This window comes from Prunus dulcis, chromosome 8 (genome assembly GCF_902201215.1).
Source record: "Prunus dulcis chromosome 8, ALMONDv2, whole genome shotgun sequence".
Lineage (NCBI taxonomy): Eukaryota > Viridiplantae > Streptophyta > Magnoliopsida > Rosales > Rosaceae > Prunus > Prunus dulcis.
Genome location: NC_047657.1, coordinates 13,343,634 through 13,360,195, shown reverse-complemented (window position 1 = coordinate 13,360,195; position 16,562 = coordinate 13,343,634). Strand labels below are relative to the sequence as shown.

Sequence of the window (16,562 nt, the reverse complement as noted above, 5' to 3'; positions counted from 1 at the left end):
CATGTTAAAAAACAAAATAATGATAAAACTAAACTTTCTTCCAGCAAAAAACCTAAACCTGGGTCAATTGAGTTGCTTGGGAGGCAAGCTTATCCTCAAAAAGAGAAAACTAGTCAATTGAGTTGCTTGGGGGCCAAGCTTATTGCTTGTTGGGGCTTAATTGAAGCCCAAAAGGGTCTTAGACTCAATGGAAAGGCTATATTGAGGGGGTTGTGAGAGGGGTTCAATCCCACATTTCAACAAGAAAGAGAAAATCTTGAACTTAAACATTTTTAATGAATAAATAGTTGGATTGAACCTCTCATTCAACCCCCTCACCAAAATCCCCCTCATTATAGAAGCTCCCAGCCTCAAACAATTTCTCATTTATATGTAGTTTATTTAGGATCTTTCTCTGGTATGTTCATGTCCTAACATGTAACTCAATTCTTGTAGGTATTGTTCATTAAAAAAAGGCTTATTATCACAAAACGTCCCAAAGGTTTATGAAACTATCAGATTGCATCCTTAATGTTTTTTTTTGTCGTTCGTGGTCCTCAAGGTTAGTATGCATGATCACAAATGGTCCCTACCGTTAGGTTTCGTCAAAAACTCTGTTAGTTTGCTGACGTGGCATATATGTATATCACAAACATCCTTGAGGTTCACAGACATATCACAAATAGTCCTTATGAAATTTTTTAATTTTTTAAATCTAAAATTCATAACATTTTTGTTTTCTTTTTAAAATTTTATGAATTATAATTATTTTAAAAAATATATTAAATTTTAAATACATGTGACACTATATTATTGTAGATGTTGGCTCCATATATATGCCACATCAACAAACTATTGAAGTTTTTTAAAAATAATTTAAAATTCATAAAATTTTAAAATGAAAAAAACTAAAGGTTTAGGGTTCATAAATGGTCCTCAAGATTAAAATCCTTTTATAAATGATTTTTTTCATTTATAAATAATTTTAAAAAGAAAACCAAAATTTTATGAATTTTAAATTTAAAAAAAAAATTTATAGGGACCATTTGTGATAAGTGTGTAAATCTCAGGGATGTTTTGTGATATATATGTATGCCAAGTCAGCAAACTAACAAAGTTTTTGACAGAACCTAACGGCAGGGACCATTTGTGATTGCACATACTAACTTTGAGGACCATAAGTGACACAAAAAAACATTAAGGATGCAATCTGATAGTTTCGTAAACTTTAGGGACGTTTTGTGATAATAAGCCTTAAAAAAAATATGGTATGCCAATGAGATCTAGCCCAGTAAAAAAAGGGCCTTGGTTTGCAAACCAGAGATCTTAGATTCGAATCCCCTCCCTTCTTTTTTGGTAGCCACCCCTCTAGGTTATCCCTTCATTATTTCATTTTACTTTCTTAAAAAAGGTTGATAACTCTCAATTTAACTAACCCACGTTTAAATAAATAAATAGAAACCCCCGATTAATTTGTTACAGTTAGAAAGGGTAAGTTATATGCTACAAAATGTGAATTTTTAATGTAATATGATTATGCTGAGGTGGAATGATTAAACTTTATTAGCTTAATAAAATGGTTAGAATTCTTTTAAGTGGATATAAATGCACTAATACTAAATGTAGAGGTTTGGGATCTCCCATATAGAGGGGTGAAAGTTATAAGGACTAACTTGGAATCAACTCCAATCCAATCCAAGTTAGGCTACCAAACAAGACCTATGAGTCCCACCTTAGAAACGAGACTTGTAAGACACAATATGTTGGACTGTTATTTAAATTTTTTGGGTGATTATTTAATAAGTGAATCATTCTAAATTGAGGTCCTAGGTTCAATTCCTCCCTCCCACAATATTGTTTGTGTCAAATTTTTTCTCGGTTGAGAAACATGAATCATTCTAAATGGGTTAATTGGGTTTTTTTTGGCGTTGGGTTGAGCTTGAGGTTTGAGCCCTACATATGGGTTCGAGATTACGAGCCATGGCCATTGGCATGTTCAAAAAGCAGATGGGCCTTGTCTATCAAAAGCTGAACAAAGCTTTTTTTTTTTTTGTGGTCAGGAAGAAGCTGAACAAAGCCTGGAGGTTCTACTATGGCCACTTGCCGCTCCAATTCTTCAACACCCATATCACTCTCTGAAACGCACCTGTACATTTATTACATACTATATCAGAACCAATATTTGTATGAAGGATCAGAAATCCTTTTGTGGTCGGTAACTGCGAAGGCTCAGTCTCCATGGCAATCGACATCCGAACATTGGAAGAGAGGTCAGCATCTTTAATTCGGAATTTTTCTAATTTTTTCATTTCTTTGTCAACCATAGTATGAAGTTTTGGATGTTATTGTAGTTTAGTAGTTTTAAGTTTTATCTGTCGTTTGTTCTATGGTGGAGATGTGAGTTCCTGAATTACAATTGCTGGACTTGTTATTGTTGTAATTTTTCTTGTTAATGTCAATGTTTTTCTCAGTAAATGTTTGAATCTTTGTGTTCTAGGTACATTAGTTCTTGCAGGAGGCACCATGTCCTACCCAATCCTGCAATTCTGGCTGTTCTCTTCAAGGTCAGTGATGATTATTGTCCCGGTTTTTCTTTTTAGTGATGAATTTATTCATTGTGTTTAAAGTTTAATTCTTTTAATCCATTTGTTAAGGAAATTCTGATTGAAAGCAGTTGCTTTATTGGACTAGGAATTTTTGTTTTCATTAAAATGAATATTGTATTATTAGATGGGTAAAACAACACGAGCAATGTATGTTTAAATTGAGCATAGCACAACACGGCGGGGATGATGCTTGTCGAATTAGTTGACCCATAAAGCATGCCATGGGTATGAAAGGGGATGATAGGCACGAGTTTGTTCCAGGCTTGACTTATTTAGCATTTTTCTTTTTGGAAGAAACATCTGCAGTGGTCAACTTCACTGTTGTTTAAGCCAACAACTTTCGGGGGTTGGGGTAATTGGATTGTTTTTTTGGCTTCCTTTTAATTTCAGATGTTAATAATAGATCAAATGATCATTTGTTGAGGATGTTGTTACACAGTTCTTAATAAAACAACTCAATTATGCGCTCCTTGCTAGCTGCTGGTATGTGATTGACTAAAATAAGCTTTATAATAAAATCAACTAAGGAAAAAAATTGCCCTCATGGACGTGTGTTGAAGCATCAAGCTCTACTATCAGGACATCGGTATAAACATGCTCTTGCTATGTCTAAGCTTGGAACAATTGCGCATGACAGACATGAGACAACTATTTATAGCTCTGTAAAATTTAGGGATGGGGATTTGTTAGAGTACAAAGTAATACTTGGCCCCACATCCTTATTATGTTATTGAGAAAAATGGTAAACTAAATCCTGGCATGAAGTCAAAGATACTGAGTTCAAGTCATGCAACTTGCTCTCTTGTAGTTTAATCCGTTAAATTTAATTCAGTTGAATGGTAATAATCAAAATTACTTGCATTTTTTAGCAAATTGGATGGTCAAATTCATAATGTGTCATTTACTCCAAATTCGTTAGTAGTGGAGGTCTATAATAGTTATAGTACTATTCTTAGTCTGATTCCTAACTTTCTTTTTATCACTCAGGCCAAGATTAAAAAAACTTGCCATGAGCTATGTAGCTTGGAGATTTCATTGGACTACCTTAAGGAGACTGATTTCCCGCCACTTCTTGATTTATGTATAGACCTTGATGCATCTGAGATCGAAGCAGTTGACATACACAATGAATCATTGTATGCTTTGGATGGAAATTATGCTTTGTTGTTGATGCACGCTATCAATCAAAAGCTTCGAGTTGTCGATCTCCATGATTTGTCATTTGGAAAGGATTTCTTGAGGTATATATTGGTATTTTGTTGTAATTTGCTTTGTGTTGATTGTTTCATTCTATTACATAATGTATCCCGTATAACACTCACTTCCATAGCAATAGTTGAATAAGAGGACTAACATGCACGAGGCAATGCTAAGGGATTATTTATTTTACATGTGTTTTTTGTTGTTGCTTTTTTCCCATCCTATTACAATGCTGGGAAGACCACATTCACCACATATTAGGCAGTTAGTAGGTGACATATAAGCTATCTATCATTTGTACCATCTTGCAGTCATTGTGTTTGATCAGTTCCATTGGTGTTGTCTTGTCAATCAAAATTTGAATGACTAGGAAGTTCACAGGAATTTGTAAATTGGCATTCATTGTAAAACTGAAATCATATTATCAAAGATCTGCAATGAAGAATCTGCTTAAATTTGGAAATGTCAATATGTAGTTGTTTTGGACCTGGTTTCTCTTCTTCCTTACTTTGCTCAGTATTCCTTTATAACGAATTTTCTGTTATTGTAATTAGTAATTACCTTTTGTATTGCCTTCTTTCTGTGTACTGAATTGTGCCAACTCATGTCTTTTATAATTTGTTTTGTGTAGATGGATGTATATGTTTAAATCAAGATGAAATCCTATATAAATGACTTGCTGTCACTAATTCAAGTTTTATCCGTAGGGATCTTTCTCAGAGAGGTTTAACATGCCAAGTTTTAACCTTAAGGTCTTCGCATTTTCGGAAGCTCAACATGATGGGGGAGTTCATGCGGATACACACCCTTAACCTTGATTTTAGTTCTTCACTCACTAGTTTTCAGGAGGATTGTTTTACTTGCATGCCCAATCTTATGTGCCTCTCTCTCTGCGATACAAGAATTTCAAATCTCTGGACAACCTTTGCTGCACTTTCCAAACTCCCTTCTTTGGTTGAACTTCGATTTCAGAATTGGTCGTGTTGCAATGATGTTGGGCCTTATTCTGCATCATCTAGTGGGAAATCGGATGACAAAACTGATTCCAATCAGCCAAATAGTGTTGATTATGGTGGACGATTATCCATTAATGTCGGGGATGTAACAAATCAGAACTCAAGCACCGAACAGGGGCTCAGGAATTTGTTTTTAATTAATAATGTGGTTATAAATGATGATGTACAAGGCATGGCTGAGGATTCATCAGATGATAGTGACTTAGATTTTTCGAATCCCCTGCAAGAACATGGTTCTGTGGAGCTATTATCAAATGTTTTCGCCGGGGGGAATAGACAGGTCAATCCACAAAATGAGGTAATGGCATTGACCTTTGCATTTTATTATGCTTGAGTGACTAAGTAGGAAATGTTTAAGTAGATTTGCGACTATGACAGTGAAGGGATTTTCATGCAGAAATTATAGCAAATGATTAATTTTTTTGCATGATTAAGTAAATGAAATAGGATTTGGTAAATTATAATATTTTTTAAGTGATAAGGTATAATGTTTGTTTTTCTTCTATAAACAGTTATCATCAACAACACTATTAGCAGCCAACTACCTCCATTCCAAATCCTATTGAAATTTGGTTGACGACCTAGTACATAATTATAATACATTTATAGTTCTGTGCAACAATAAGCTTGATATACACTGTATGCCCATTCTCTAACAGCAAGCTTTTGGGGTCAATGGTTGCCTGACATGGTATCAGCGTATCAGACCTCTATGGCTTTGAGACCTCCACCTCCCACTCCCCTTTTCTTTATAATTTGCAAGGTGCATTGTGGGACTGCACCTTTATATTTCTCTTTGTCTGCCTGTCCACGTGCAAGATGGGGTTGCACTTGAGGGGTAGTATTACCTTGATATGCATTGTTGGTCCATTGCTTAACAACTTAAGCTTTTGATGTCCAATATATATATTTTTTCTATCATATAATATTGTAATTTTTGTAATCATCATTATCCTCCAATCCTCCCTCTTATATTCATAACAATCAAATTTCTACTCTGTTTGGCAGGCGTCTTTTGATAACTTACAGAATCAAAACGAAGAAGAGCCCTTTGAAGGTGTCTTTACAAAGCATATTGGAGATGTTACATTGACATATATTTCTTATCATGCTTCGCCAATATGTTTCGAGAAACATTATAGAGAGTACATGATAGCCTCATTACCACATTTGAGACTTTTAGATAACTTGCCTATTAGAAAGATTGATCAGGAAAGGGCTATGATTAAATTCTCAGAGTATTTTGAAAATCTACCTTATCGGAGAAAGCATAAAGAGAATGTTGTTCATATGTTACAGAAGCGTGAAATTAGAGCAAGCCAAACTCATGCGCAAAGTCATGGGCAAAAAACATCAAATCTCTATGGGAAGTCTCAATACTTCTATACCAGGTCTCTCTGTGCTGCAAAAATGGGATCTTCTGCTTGGCCTTTCTTGCATCCGCTTTCTGTTTCAGGCAGTAACTTGGGAGGTGAAAGTAGGAGCTTTCGTCCTAGGCAGTTTGAGTATCATCCATCTGACTCTAGCCTAATGGTCTTTGGAACATTAGATGGTGAAGTAATTGTAGTCAACCATGAAAATGGAAAAATTGTTAGTTACATCCCATCGCTAGGAGCAATGAATAGTGTGCTGGGACTCTGTTGGCTCAAGAAGTATCCCTCTAAGGTATGCAATTGCTGCATGGAATGTAGTTATATTCAAGTCATGGCCTATTATTCTTATGTGTATATAGTTAACAGTTAAAATTTTTTTCCTTGGGAAATTGTTGCACCTACCAATCCCAGAATGCTGCACATTCTTTTATTGTTTTGTTTTTCTCTCATCATATGCAGTTCTGTCGGGCATAAAATTGTTCAAAGTACAGATACATGGCGTTCAATAGCTAGTAACAGCATGCATTTGACAACTGAAGGGAGTATGTAACATTTGAGTTGTCATTATGGTACTTGATGGGCAATGCATACCACCACAGGATGGGTCGAAGATGGCTCTTAAGTTCAAGGACGACCTGATTTTATTGTCACCATTCAATATTATGTTGCTAATGTCTTTTATTTTGGAACTAAGTTGCTAATGTATGCTTGGAAGGGCTTCTTAGGTGTGGGAAACCTTTGTGCATTTGATAAATTGAAAAACTTTATCAATAGTCAAATAATTGTTAAATGATTGTTATCGTCATAGACTCATAGTACTGTATCAATTTGTAAAGATTAGACATCTATCTCTCTCTTTATTTCAAAAATTCTAATTCGTACTTGTTTTTTTCCCCATTGAATGTCAGCTAATAGCTGGCTCGGATAATGGTTCATTGAAATTATACGATATCCATCAAATGCAATCAACTATAGCAGGAATATACAGTGGTGCCGGTTCTGTGACCTTTGACGATTTTGACCAATTGACTTCTGTTCACGTTAACTTCACGGATGAACTATTTCTTGCTAGTGGATACTCGAGAGATGTTGCTTTGTATGACATAAGTAGTGGAAGACGCTTGCAGGTGTTTACTGATATGCATCAGGAGCATATTAATGTAGTAAAGTTTGCAAACCATTCCCCATCTCTTTTTGCCACTTCTTCATTTGATCAGGATGTCAAGATGTGGGATCTAAGACAGAAACCAATACGGCCTTGCTATACCTCTTCAAGCTCTAGGGGTAATGTGATGGTTTGCTTTTCTCCAGATGATCACTATCTTCTTGTGTCAGCTGTTGACAATGAGGTAATTTCTGGATTAGTTTATATTATAGTATATAATTGAGCTGTCCATGTGTTCTCATGTGCCCCCAAATTCTTCTTGTGGATTAGTTAGAATAGCAGCATATTTTTATTTTCCTATAGAGTTAATAGTTTTAGTTGTTCTCTTTATTTAAATAGTATTATTATATTATTATGATGCCTATTCCAAAAGGAGATCAGCTGATTTTGGTGGTAGACTTAATATTAGGATTTCACTCGTGATTTAGTCCACCAAGGCCTCTTATGTAATGATGGCTGCCATAGGTTTTGGTGCACTCCATCAGGCAACTTGTATATTGTTGGATATGTTGGAGGCAGTTACTGTTCGTAACCTTAGGCTTTTGTGTTAGGATAGGAGAAGATATATTTGGATGGAGGAGGTTGATGTAGTCTGTAGATAGGGTTTGTTCTGTAAGATTTATTTATCATCTTGGTATATTTTGTGCAATGATATTTTTGTTATGATACATAATGAAGCTTTACTTGCTGTCCTTCAAGACATTTTAGCATACTCTGAGATTAACTCGTTGATGATGTCAGGTTAGACAACTTCTGGCAGTTGATGGGAGACTTCACTTGAATTTTGAGATAGCCTCTACAGGAAGCTCTCAGAATTACACTCGATCCTATTACATGAATGGAAGGGATTATATCATCAGTGGAAGTTGTGACGAGCATGTAGTTCGCATATGTTGTGCTCAAACAGGGAGGCGCCTGAGGGATATATCTTTGGAGGTACAGCTTTCTGTTTAGATGTTTTATGCCTATAAAGTACCGCAAAACAGTGGTTTCCTTGTCAGATATATGTTTAACGTGCCACCTAGTGGATAGGATTACTTTCTTTCTATGTGTGATGCCAAACTCTACTCATGTTGAGGAGCTTCACGTTGTATTTGAGTGAAGTTACAAGTTGTCATCATCATTGTCAGTAATAAGTTTTAGGAGTCCATGTAGTAAGCAATGTGGCACAGCTTTAGATTCTAAAAGAAGATACAGACAAAAATAGGAGATGAAAGAAACCAGAAATACAGTGAAAGGTAGTGCTTTAACTTGAGATTCCTGAAAGGGAAAAAGGAATTAAATCTGAAATAAGTATCGGAAAGGATGAAAAAAAGTCTGTTTATCTACATCTACTAATTGTGAATGCGCACTAGTTATTTTGTGGACAATAATGAGACAATTTTCTGTTCATATGCAGGGAGGAGGAGGATCTAGGAGTTCTATGTTTGTTCAATCTTTAAGGGGAGATCCTTTCAGAGTGAGTTTCATTCTACTTATCCACCCTTTTGGTCAATCAAGTACTAGTAGAATTATACACATTCACTACTATGGTTAGAAGAGAGTGGGTTATTTCCTTAAAAAGTAACCCCCCACAACACGTCAATTTTGTTGTTGTGTTATTTCACTTTATTTACTTGTACACGTATATAAATGTTTCATGAATTCTATATAACTTTATTTGTATGTTGTAACTAATCTTCCAATAACCAATAAATTATTGAAGAATCCTATATATGCTCAGCTTAGTTTGTACTGTAATCTTGCTTGGCTTTTTAAATTCATGCCACAATGATTAATGGGAAACTTAAGAAGCACACTGTCACATGTCTGCTCACCTTACAAGAGCCCTGTAGCAGTGTGCATGACACAAACTTGATTTGTCCAAGTATTCAAGTGGTGCCAAGGATTAATGGTACCTCCGTTATTAATTTAAACATATTTTCTCACAATTTTCCTTGCACCCAGGAATTCAACATGAGTATCTTGGCAGCCTATATGCGTCCACGCTCGAGGTCTGAAATTTTCAAGGTAGGACGCATGCTTCTGGAGTTTTGTTGTTAAAAATGTCATCATGTAAGACACTAAAGTTTTCTGGCTGCAACATTGCAGGTCAATATGCTAGCATCTAGTGACTATGCCAAGGAACACCTTGATGGTCAGCAAGCTTGCCCAACCAATAGTATGGGAGGTTGACGTTTGTACCTTATTTGTAACATATGTATGTATACAACCTTTCTTCTGGGCGAGTGTCTGCAAAGATACAAAAAGGCGAACATCTCCACCACCAGTTGGGTCCAACAGCCGAGATCAGTAAGTAGGTCTAACGCCAATCCATTTTACCCCATCTGCTCTTCGTATGCTCTCCCTTGCAGGGTTTCGGACCCACTTACTGACCCGATTTGGATTAACTGAACCTGCCCATATCTCAACTGTGTTGGATGAGATCCAGTAGTTGGTACAGATGATTCTTTGTGAATGCCTACCTACTTGGGTTCAGCTAAAGAAATAGTCCATTTGCTTTGATCTAGTATAGGTACATGTAATATGCCATGAAATGTGCTAGCCTTAGCTGGTTAATGGATTGGAGGGTAGTTAGTAGTTGAAGATGGTAGGGAGGGTTTGTTAGTTGTCAGCTGTAAAGTGGCATGGGTGGTTCTCGTTGTAAAAATAAACCAATTATCAGTTGTAACAGAGGCATTTCAATCTATTAAAAATTCTACAGAAAGCATCAGGCTTCCTTGGGTAAGAGTTTCCATTTAACCTGTCTGACTTGGGCTTCCACAGCTTGACTTAACCTGCAAGATCCTCTCAAAGGAGGACTTTTTGTTATTTTTGTAAATAATCTGCTATGTCTTAGACCTCTGGCATTGTCTTCTTGTAACGTACTCTCTAGGGATGATGAAGTTGGAGTTACTCTTGTTTTTCTGGGGACGGATGCAGGCATCCAGATCATTAATACATGGCTTGTCCTTCTGCTTGGTCAATTCATTGTGTGTATGGATGTCCGCACACATGAGCGGATATACATAAGCCTAAATGTATTGACGGTTGAGAAATACCCACTCGCAAATGGATATTAACTATTGATGTATTGTGAACTCTAAATGCATTAACGATTGAGAACCGCCCACTTGAGAACCGCCCACTCGTGTGCTGGCCGCTATCCCTAGCAAAACCCTAATTATATTCTCAGCCAGATAACCATTTGATTATGTAGGTTTTTTTTAATGTGTTTTGCGTTTGTAGGTACTCCACACTTGGCACATACGGCCAAAACGAGGAATCTACTAGCAACTTTCACAAATGCAGAAACCGTGTTACACACTTACCTAAACCATGGCTCACGGTCTCACCGACTCACTAAATTATGTGCCAAAAGATCCAACAATCCAGCTGTGAGAACCTTTGCCACATTTATTTTTATTTAATGACCACAACTGCCGACGTACTAAAGATATTTTGAAGTTTTTTTTTTAAATTTATTTTTATATAAGCGATATTAAGAAGAAGGTAATTAAATCTGTGATGATCTCAAATGTAAAAAAGTAAATACTCTTATTTACTCAAGCTATAAGTCTTTTATAGATATTTTGAAGTTGAAAAAGAAAAAGAAAATATTATGTAAACTAAAGAGGAAAAAAAGGTGGGATATAAATGTGTTATATATAAGAAAATTATATTATTTACACTATATTCTAGACTTTTCATTTTGATAAATAAAAGATGACTTGGCCTCTGTCCTTGACAATGACAATGAGGGCATCCAAAGTTCCCAAGTCCACTTCTCTCCCTATTAATACCATATCATACCAAGGCTTGAGCTCTCACACTCCCCCAAGTACACTGCTCAACTGTGACATTTCCTCAGTTCAAAACACTTGGGCAAAACCAAAACCAAAACCAAAAACAGAAGCAGAAGATGAAGCTCTACTTTCCACTTCTTCTTCTTCTCTGTTTTCTTCTTCTTAGCTCCTCTTTGATGGATCCAGCCATGGCTCAAGCTAAATCAAGTAAGCAATCTTTTGATCTACTACATTGTTTTTTTTTCTTTCTTTTTGTTTGATAATTAACCATGCTAATTATTTTGCCTGACAATTTTGATTAACTTGGTATAAAATGAAAAATGTTAATTTGCAGAATATTGCAGTGACAAGTGCTCAACGAGGTGTGCAGTAGCAGGAGTTCAAGATCGATGCATCAAGTATTGTGGGATATGCTGCGAAGAGTGCAAGTGTGTTCCTTCTGGGACTTATGGCAACAAGCATGAGTGCCCTTGCTACAGAGACAAGAAGAACAAGAAGGGCAAGCCCAAGTGCCCTTGAACTCAACATCATGAACTATTTCACAGAGAGAGAGAGAGAGAGAGAGAGAGAGAGAGAGAGAGATTTGGTTTGAGTGTGAGTGTTAATCTGGTGGTGTTAGTGTTGTAGAAAGTCAGTTTAAAAAATCTATGGTGAGTGTTTTAGTGAGAGAGAGTTGTGGGCTCTGCTTAGCAAGAGTTGGTTGTTGATCATCCTTTGTGTCTTGATCGGTCTGGTAGTAGTTTATGTGTGATCGTGATGATTAATGTCCAATGGCCGTTGGATTTGCAAAAAATGAATAATATTAGTAGTTATGCCTACTTTTAGTATATGCCTTGAACAAGTTTGATTATTCATATAAATCTTGAATAAGTGTATAATTATTTTGTAAATAATACATGATCAAAACTTGCATGTTTTGTCATCCCAGATTCAACCTTGGACAAGTTGTCAATTGCTGATATATTAATGAAAGTTGGATACATGTGATATTGGGAGATGGGGATCTTTTACGCACACTTCAAGATGTTGATGGGTAAATTAAGATCCTTTTCACTGAGCTACACCCGTTAACAATCTCCCAAGGTTAAACAAATTCATATTTTGATCCCAAAAACTAAAATCAAAGACTTCTTCTTGACAATAAAATCGAAGACAAGCAAAACAAGCCCAAAACATAAGACTCTCTGGCTAAACATGTGCGGCAGGAAGGTTGGTAGAAGAATCTTTTGGGATCTGAGCAATTAACACAATTTAGAAAACCTTTGATGAGGCTCTATATTATTGGATGTGGCCACATCAGTATTTTAGCAGAAAATTTAATGGAAATTAACGATAGAGATCATTTTAATGTGCAGAGGGTAACTTTAAGGACTATTAATGTCACAAAAAAAACATTAAGAACGAAAGGCGATAATTTCGTCAACCTCAAAAACCATTCGTGATAAAAATCCAAGAAAAATAAATCAATGTCGTCAAACTGCAAGGTGTCCTTCTGCCTATGCATGGCTGAAACAGTAATAGATGCCACACAAGAAGAACAAAAGCATCTGGATTTTTAAAATGGGACTGTGCATACACTATGAGCTATGCTGCTCTGCTACCCAATAACCTTTGATTAATGGTTTTGGCCCAGCCCAACCTCCCCAACCCAAGAAACAGCACAGCATGCATTGACAAATGAAAGGGAGTGTGTAGCATTTGAATGTTAATAGCTGGCTCGGATAATGGTTCAGTGAAATTATACGATATCCATCAAATGCGATCATGTATAGAAGGAATACACAGTGGTGCCGCAAAGTACGATATAGTAGTTTAGAGTAAATGCTTCTTCCGAGAAGGTCATGAGTTCGAATTCTAGCATTCGTGTAGTAATGCTGGTTCTGTGACCTTTGACAAGTTTGACCAATTGACATCTGTTCATGTTAACTACACGGATGAACTATTTCTTGCTAGTGGATACTCGAGAGATGTTGCTTTGTATGACAAAAGTAGTGGAAGACGCTTGCTTGCAGGTGTTTACTGATATGTGCCCCCAAACTCTTCTTGTGGATTAGTTAGAATAGCAGTATCTTTTTTTTTCCCCCCCCTATAGAGTTAATAGTTTTAGTTCTCTTTATTATTATTATTATGTAATATAAACATATATTTTCTCACAATTTTCCTTGCACCCAGGAATTCAACATGAGTATCTCGGCAGCCTATATGCGTCCTCACTCGAGGTCTGAAAGTTTCAAGGTAGGAGTCATGCTTCTGGAGTTATGTTATTAAAAAAAAAATGTCATCATGTGAGACGCTAAAGTTTTCTGGGTGCCGCAGGTCAATATGATAGCATCTATTGACTATGCCAAGGAACACCATGATGGTCAGCAATCTAAAGAATTTTACAGAAACACTACAACCCTGGCATTCCATTTAACCTGTCTGATTTTGGCTTCTTCAGCTTGAGTATTAACCTGCAAGATCCTTGCAAAGGAGGACCTTTTTGCCTTGTTTTTATAAATAATCTGCTTTGCTTTGTACCTATGGCATTTTGTCTTGTTTTAGTGTACTTTTTTATGGATGATGAAGTTGGAGTTACTCTTCCTTATTTTTCTGGGGATGGATGAAGCAGACATCCAACTCCTCTTATTAAAACATGGCTTATCGTCCAGTCGTGTATTAATTGGTCAGGCAGGGAGCGGACGTTTATTAGCTTGGCCATTGATGCATTGTGAGTTCTAAAGGAAAAATCCTAATTACAATCTCACTTAGATAACTATTTGATTATGTAGGTTTTTGAGTGTGTTTTGCGTTTGTAGTTGCACCTATAAATACTCTACACACTTATAACACAAAGCTACTTGGCACATACGGCCAAAACGAGGTGCAGAAACCGTGTGTGGATGGACACACTTACCTGAACCATGGCTCAGTTTCACCGGCTCACTAAATTTGCCAATAGTTTCACTCCAGTTGTAAGTACCTTTGCCAACATTTATTCAATGACCACAACTGCCCACGTACTATATTGTCTACCAAATTTACTAGATTTTTAAGGCGTAGAAATTTTGAAGTTTTTATTATTTTTAAAATATAATCGATATTGGAAGGGGGAAATCGAACATATGACCCTATATATATTTATGATCAATTCCATTAGCCTCCCTTTAAGGTTTAGTCGATCATAAAATCTAACAGTTCAATAAGGTAAATTTAGCCTACCTCATTTTGAAATTTTGAGTCCTTCCTTTTCACTATAAATACCATACCATACCAAAGCTTGAGCTCTCACAATCCTCCACACTCCCTCCCTCAAGTAACCTGCTCAACTGTGACGTTTCCTTAGTCATTAACACTTTAGGCAAAAGCAAAAGCAGAAGATGAAGCTCTACTTTCCACTTCTTCTTCTTCTTGTCTGTTTTATTCTTCTTAGCTCCTCTTTGAAGGATCCAGCGATGGCTCAAGCTAAATCAGGTAAGCAAATCCATATGTTTTGACCTTTACTTACTTTGCTGTACATTGTTTTTTTATTTTTCCTTTTTTGCTGGATAATTAACTATGCTAATTAAACATGGAATAAAATAACAAATGTAAATGTGCAGGAGATTGCTGTGACAATTTCTCAAAGACGTGTGAAGCAGAAGCAGTTCAAGATCCATGCATCAAGTATGAAGAGTGAAAGTGTGTGCCTTCTGGCACTTATGGCAACAAGCAGTGCCCTTGTTACAAGGACAAGAAGGGCAAGCCCAAGTGTCATAGAACTGAACAATTATTCTGCCTGACAATTTGGATTAACATGGTAGAAAATGAAAATGTTAATTTTGTATTGCAGGATATTGCAGTGACGAGTGTTCAACGAGGTGTGCAGTAGCAGGAGTCCAAGATCGATGCATTGAGTATTGTGGGATATGCTCTGAAGAGTGCAAGTGTGTGCCTTCTGGGAATTATGGCAACAAGCATGAATGCCCTTGCAACAACAACAAGAAGGGCAAGCACAAGTGCCCTTGAACTGAACAATTATTTTGCCTGACAATTTTGATTAACATGGTAGAAAATGAAATGCAGGATATTGTACAAGTGCTCAACGAGGTGTGCAGTAGAAGAAGTTCAAGATTGATGCATCAAGTACTGTGGGATATGCTCTGTCTATGAAGAGTGCCTTCTCAACAAGCATGAATGCCCTTGCAACAAGAACAAGAAGAACAAGATGGATTAATAATGTCCATTGCCAATATCTATACATTATTAATTATGTTATTATCTTACTAGACTCACGATCATCTGGATTAATAATGTCTAGTTTTACCAATATCTTTTTTTTATTTCAATGTAATTTTGATATGGAGATCAATTTTTAACATAAAATTGACCTAAATAACCATATTCTAATAAAAATTCTAGAATAATTGAAATGGTTTTCTGATTATGCTGTAAATGTAGTTCTCTATATTCTACTATATTAATACTAAGGCTAAAGGTAGAATTTTATTTGATAAATGAGTATTTTATTTGTTCAATTCCTATATACGGAATTCTATATTTCTTGGTCATCAATTAGGAAGATTTGAAATAAACATAGTGGATGACACTCCAAAATACTCCATTCATGCTAATGAATAACACTGTTAATACGCGGATAGTTGTTAATACTCAGAGCTAGCAATACCAGCAACAATTAAATTCTCTAATATTCATGACATAATTGGGAATACATCTTATGACTGCTAGGTTTGTACTAAGATCTACATTGAAATGAAAATAAGATATTGACACACTTAGGTCTAATGTATCCCTCTTCACTATAAAGATTTCTAAGGCATTAACAATATAAATACTTTCATTATCACTTAAGTTATTATCAAGACTATAAATTGAATATAATATTTATTTTAAAACTACATCCGGGAGACCAGATGAATTGTATTTTTTGTACTTCTATTTTTAATGGTTCAACAAATTTTAAATAGAAGTATAAAAATAACTAGACACCATGTCTAGAAAATGGAATTGCAAAAAGGCCAACTTAAGGGACTATGTGAGCATAACTCAGAAATTCCCTTATAGACATCCAATTATTGTTATGACAAATATCAAACATGACCGAGTGCTCAAACAAAGTATGATCATTAGTTTAGCAAGATAATAACATAATTATAATAGTTTTTCCCTGTTTTAGACAAGGTAACTTATTAGACAAGTAAGAATTAGAACAACAAATAAAACAAATTCAGAGTCTAAAACATTAACACTATAAATACTTTCATTATCAGTTAAGTTATCATCAAGATTATAAGGTGCTAAACTAAGCTCTGATACCAAATTCGAAGGGGTCCTCATTCTAAAAGAATAAAAGAAGAAAATTACCAAAAAAAAAACAAATATGAAATATGAAAAAAAGGGTAGGGAATACAAATTGACTCAAAGGCCCAAGTTCAATTTCAGACCCAAAGCACCAAAAC

General features: G+C 35.8%; 2 protein-coding genes across 4 annotated transcripts; both read left to right on the top strand.

The window, feature by feature from the left end:
* The first annotated feature begins 2,039 nt into the window (after nt 1–2,039).
* Nucleotides 2,040–10,076, top strand: LOC117637993. Of its 3 annotated transcripts, XM_034373075.1 has the most exons (10): nt 2,040–2,249; nt 2,477–2,543; nt 3,573–3,826; nt 4,493–5,099; nt 5,810–6,466; nt 7,083–7,523; nt 8,081–8,275; nt 8,739–8,798; nt 9,287–9,349; nt 9,431–10,076. In XM_034373075.1, the coding sequence occupies exons 1-10, from the start codon at nt 2,218–2,220 to the stop codon at nt 9,512–9,514; spliced, it is 2,460 nt and encodes an 819-aa protein (XP_034228966.1). In that variant the 5' UTR covers nt 2,040–2,217; the 3' UTR covers nt 9,515–10,076. The 3 variants fall into 3 exon arrangements, with proteins under 3 accessions (XP_034228966.1, XP_034228967.1, XP_034228968.1); XM_034373076.1 differs by lacking the exon at nt 2,040–2,249 and having other exon boundaries at nt 3,673–3,826; XM_034373077.1 differs by lacking the exons at nt 2,040–2,249; nt 2,477–2,543 and having other exon boundaries at nt 3,716–3,826; nt 4,506–5,099.
* Nucleotides 10,077–11,135: 1,059 nt separating this feature from the next.
* On the top strand, nt 11,136–11,951 carry LOC117637485 (peamaclein). Its single transcript, XM_034372381.1, has 2 exons — nt 11,136–11,331; nt 11,459–11,951. The coding sequence occupies exons 1-2, from the start codon at nt 11,241–11,243 to the stop codon at nt 11,641–11,643; spliced, it is 276 nt and encodes a 91-aa protein (XP_034228272.1). The 5' UTR covers nt 11,136–11,240; the 3' UTR covers nt 11,644–11,951.
* The last annotated feature ends 4,611 nt before the right edge of the window (nt 11,952–16,562 follow it).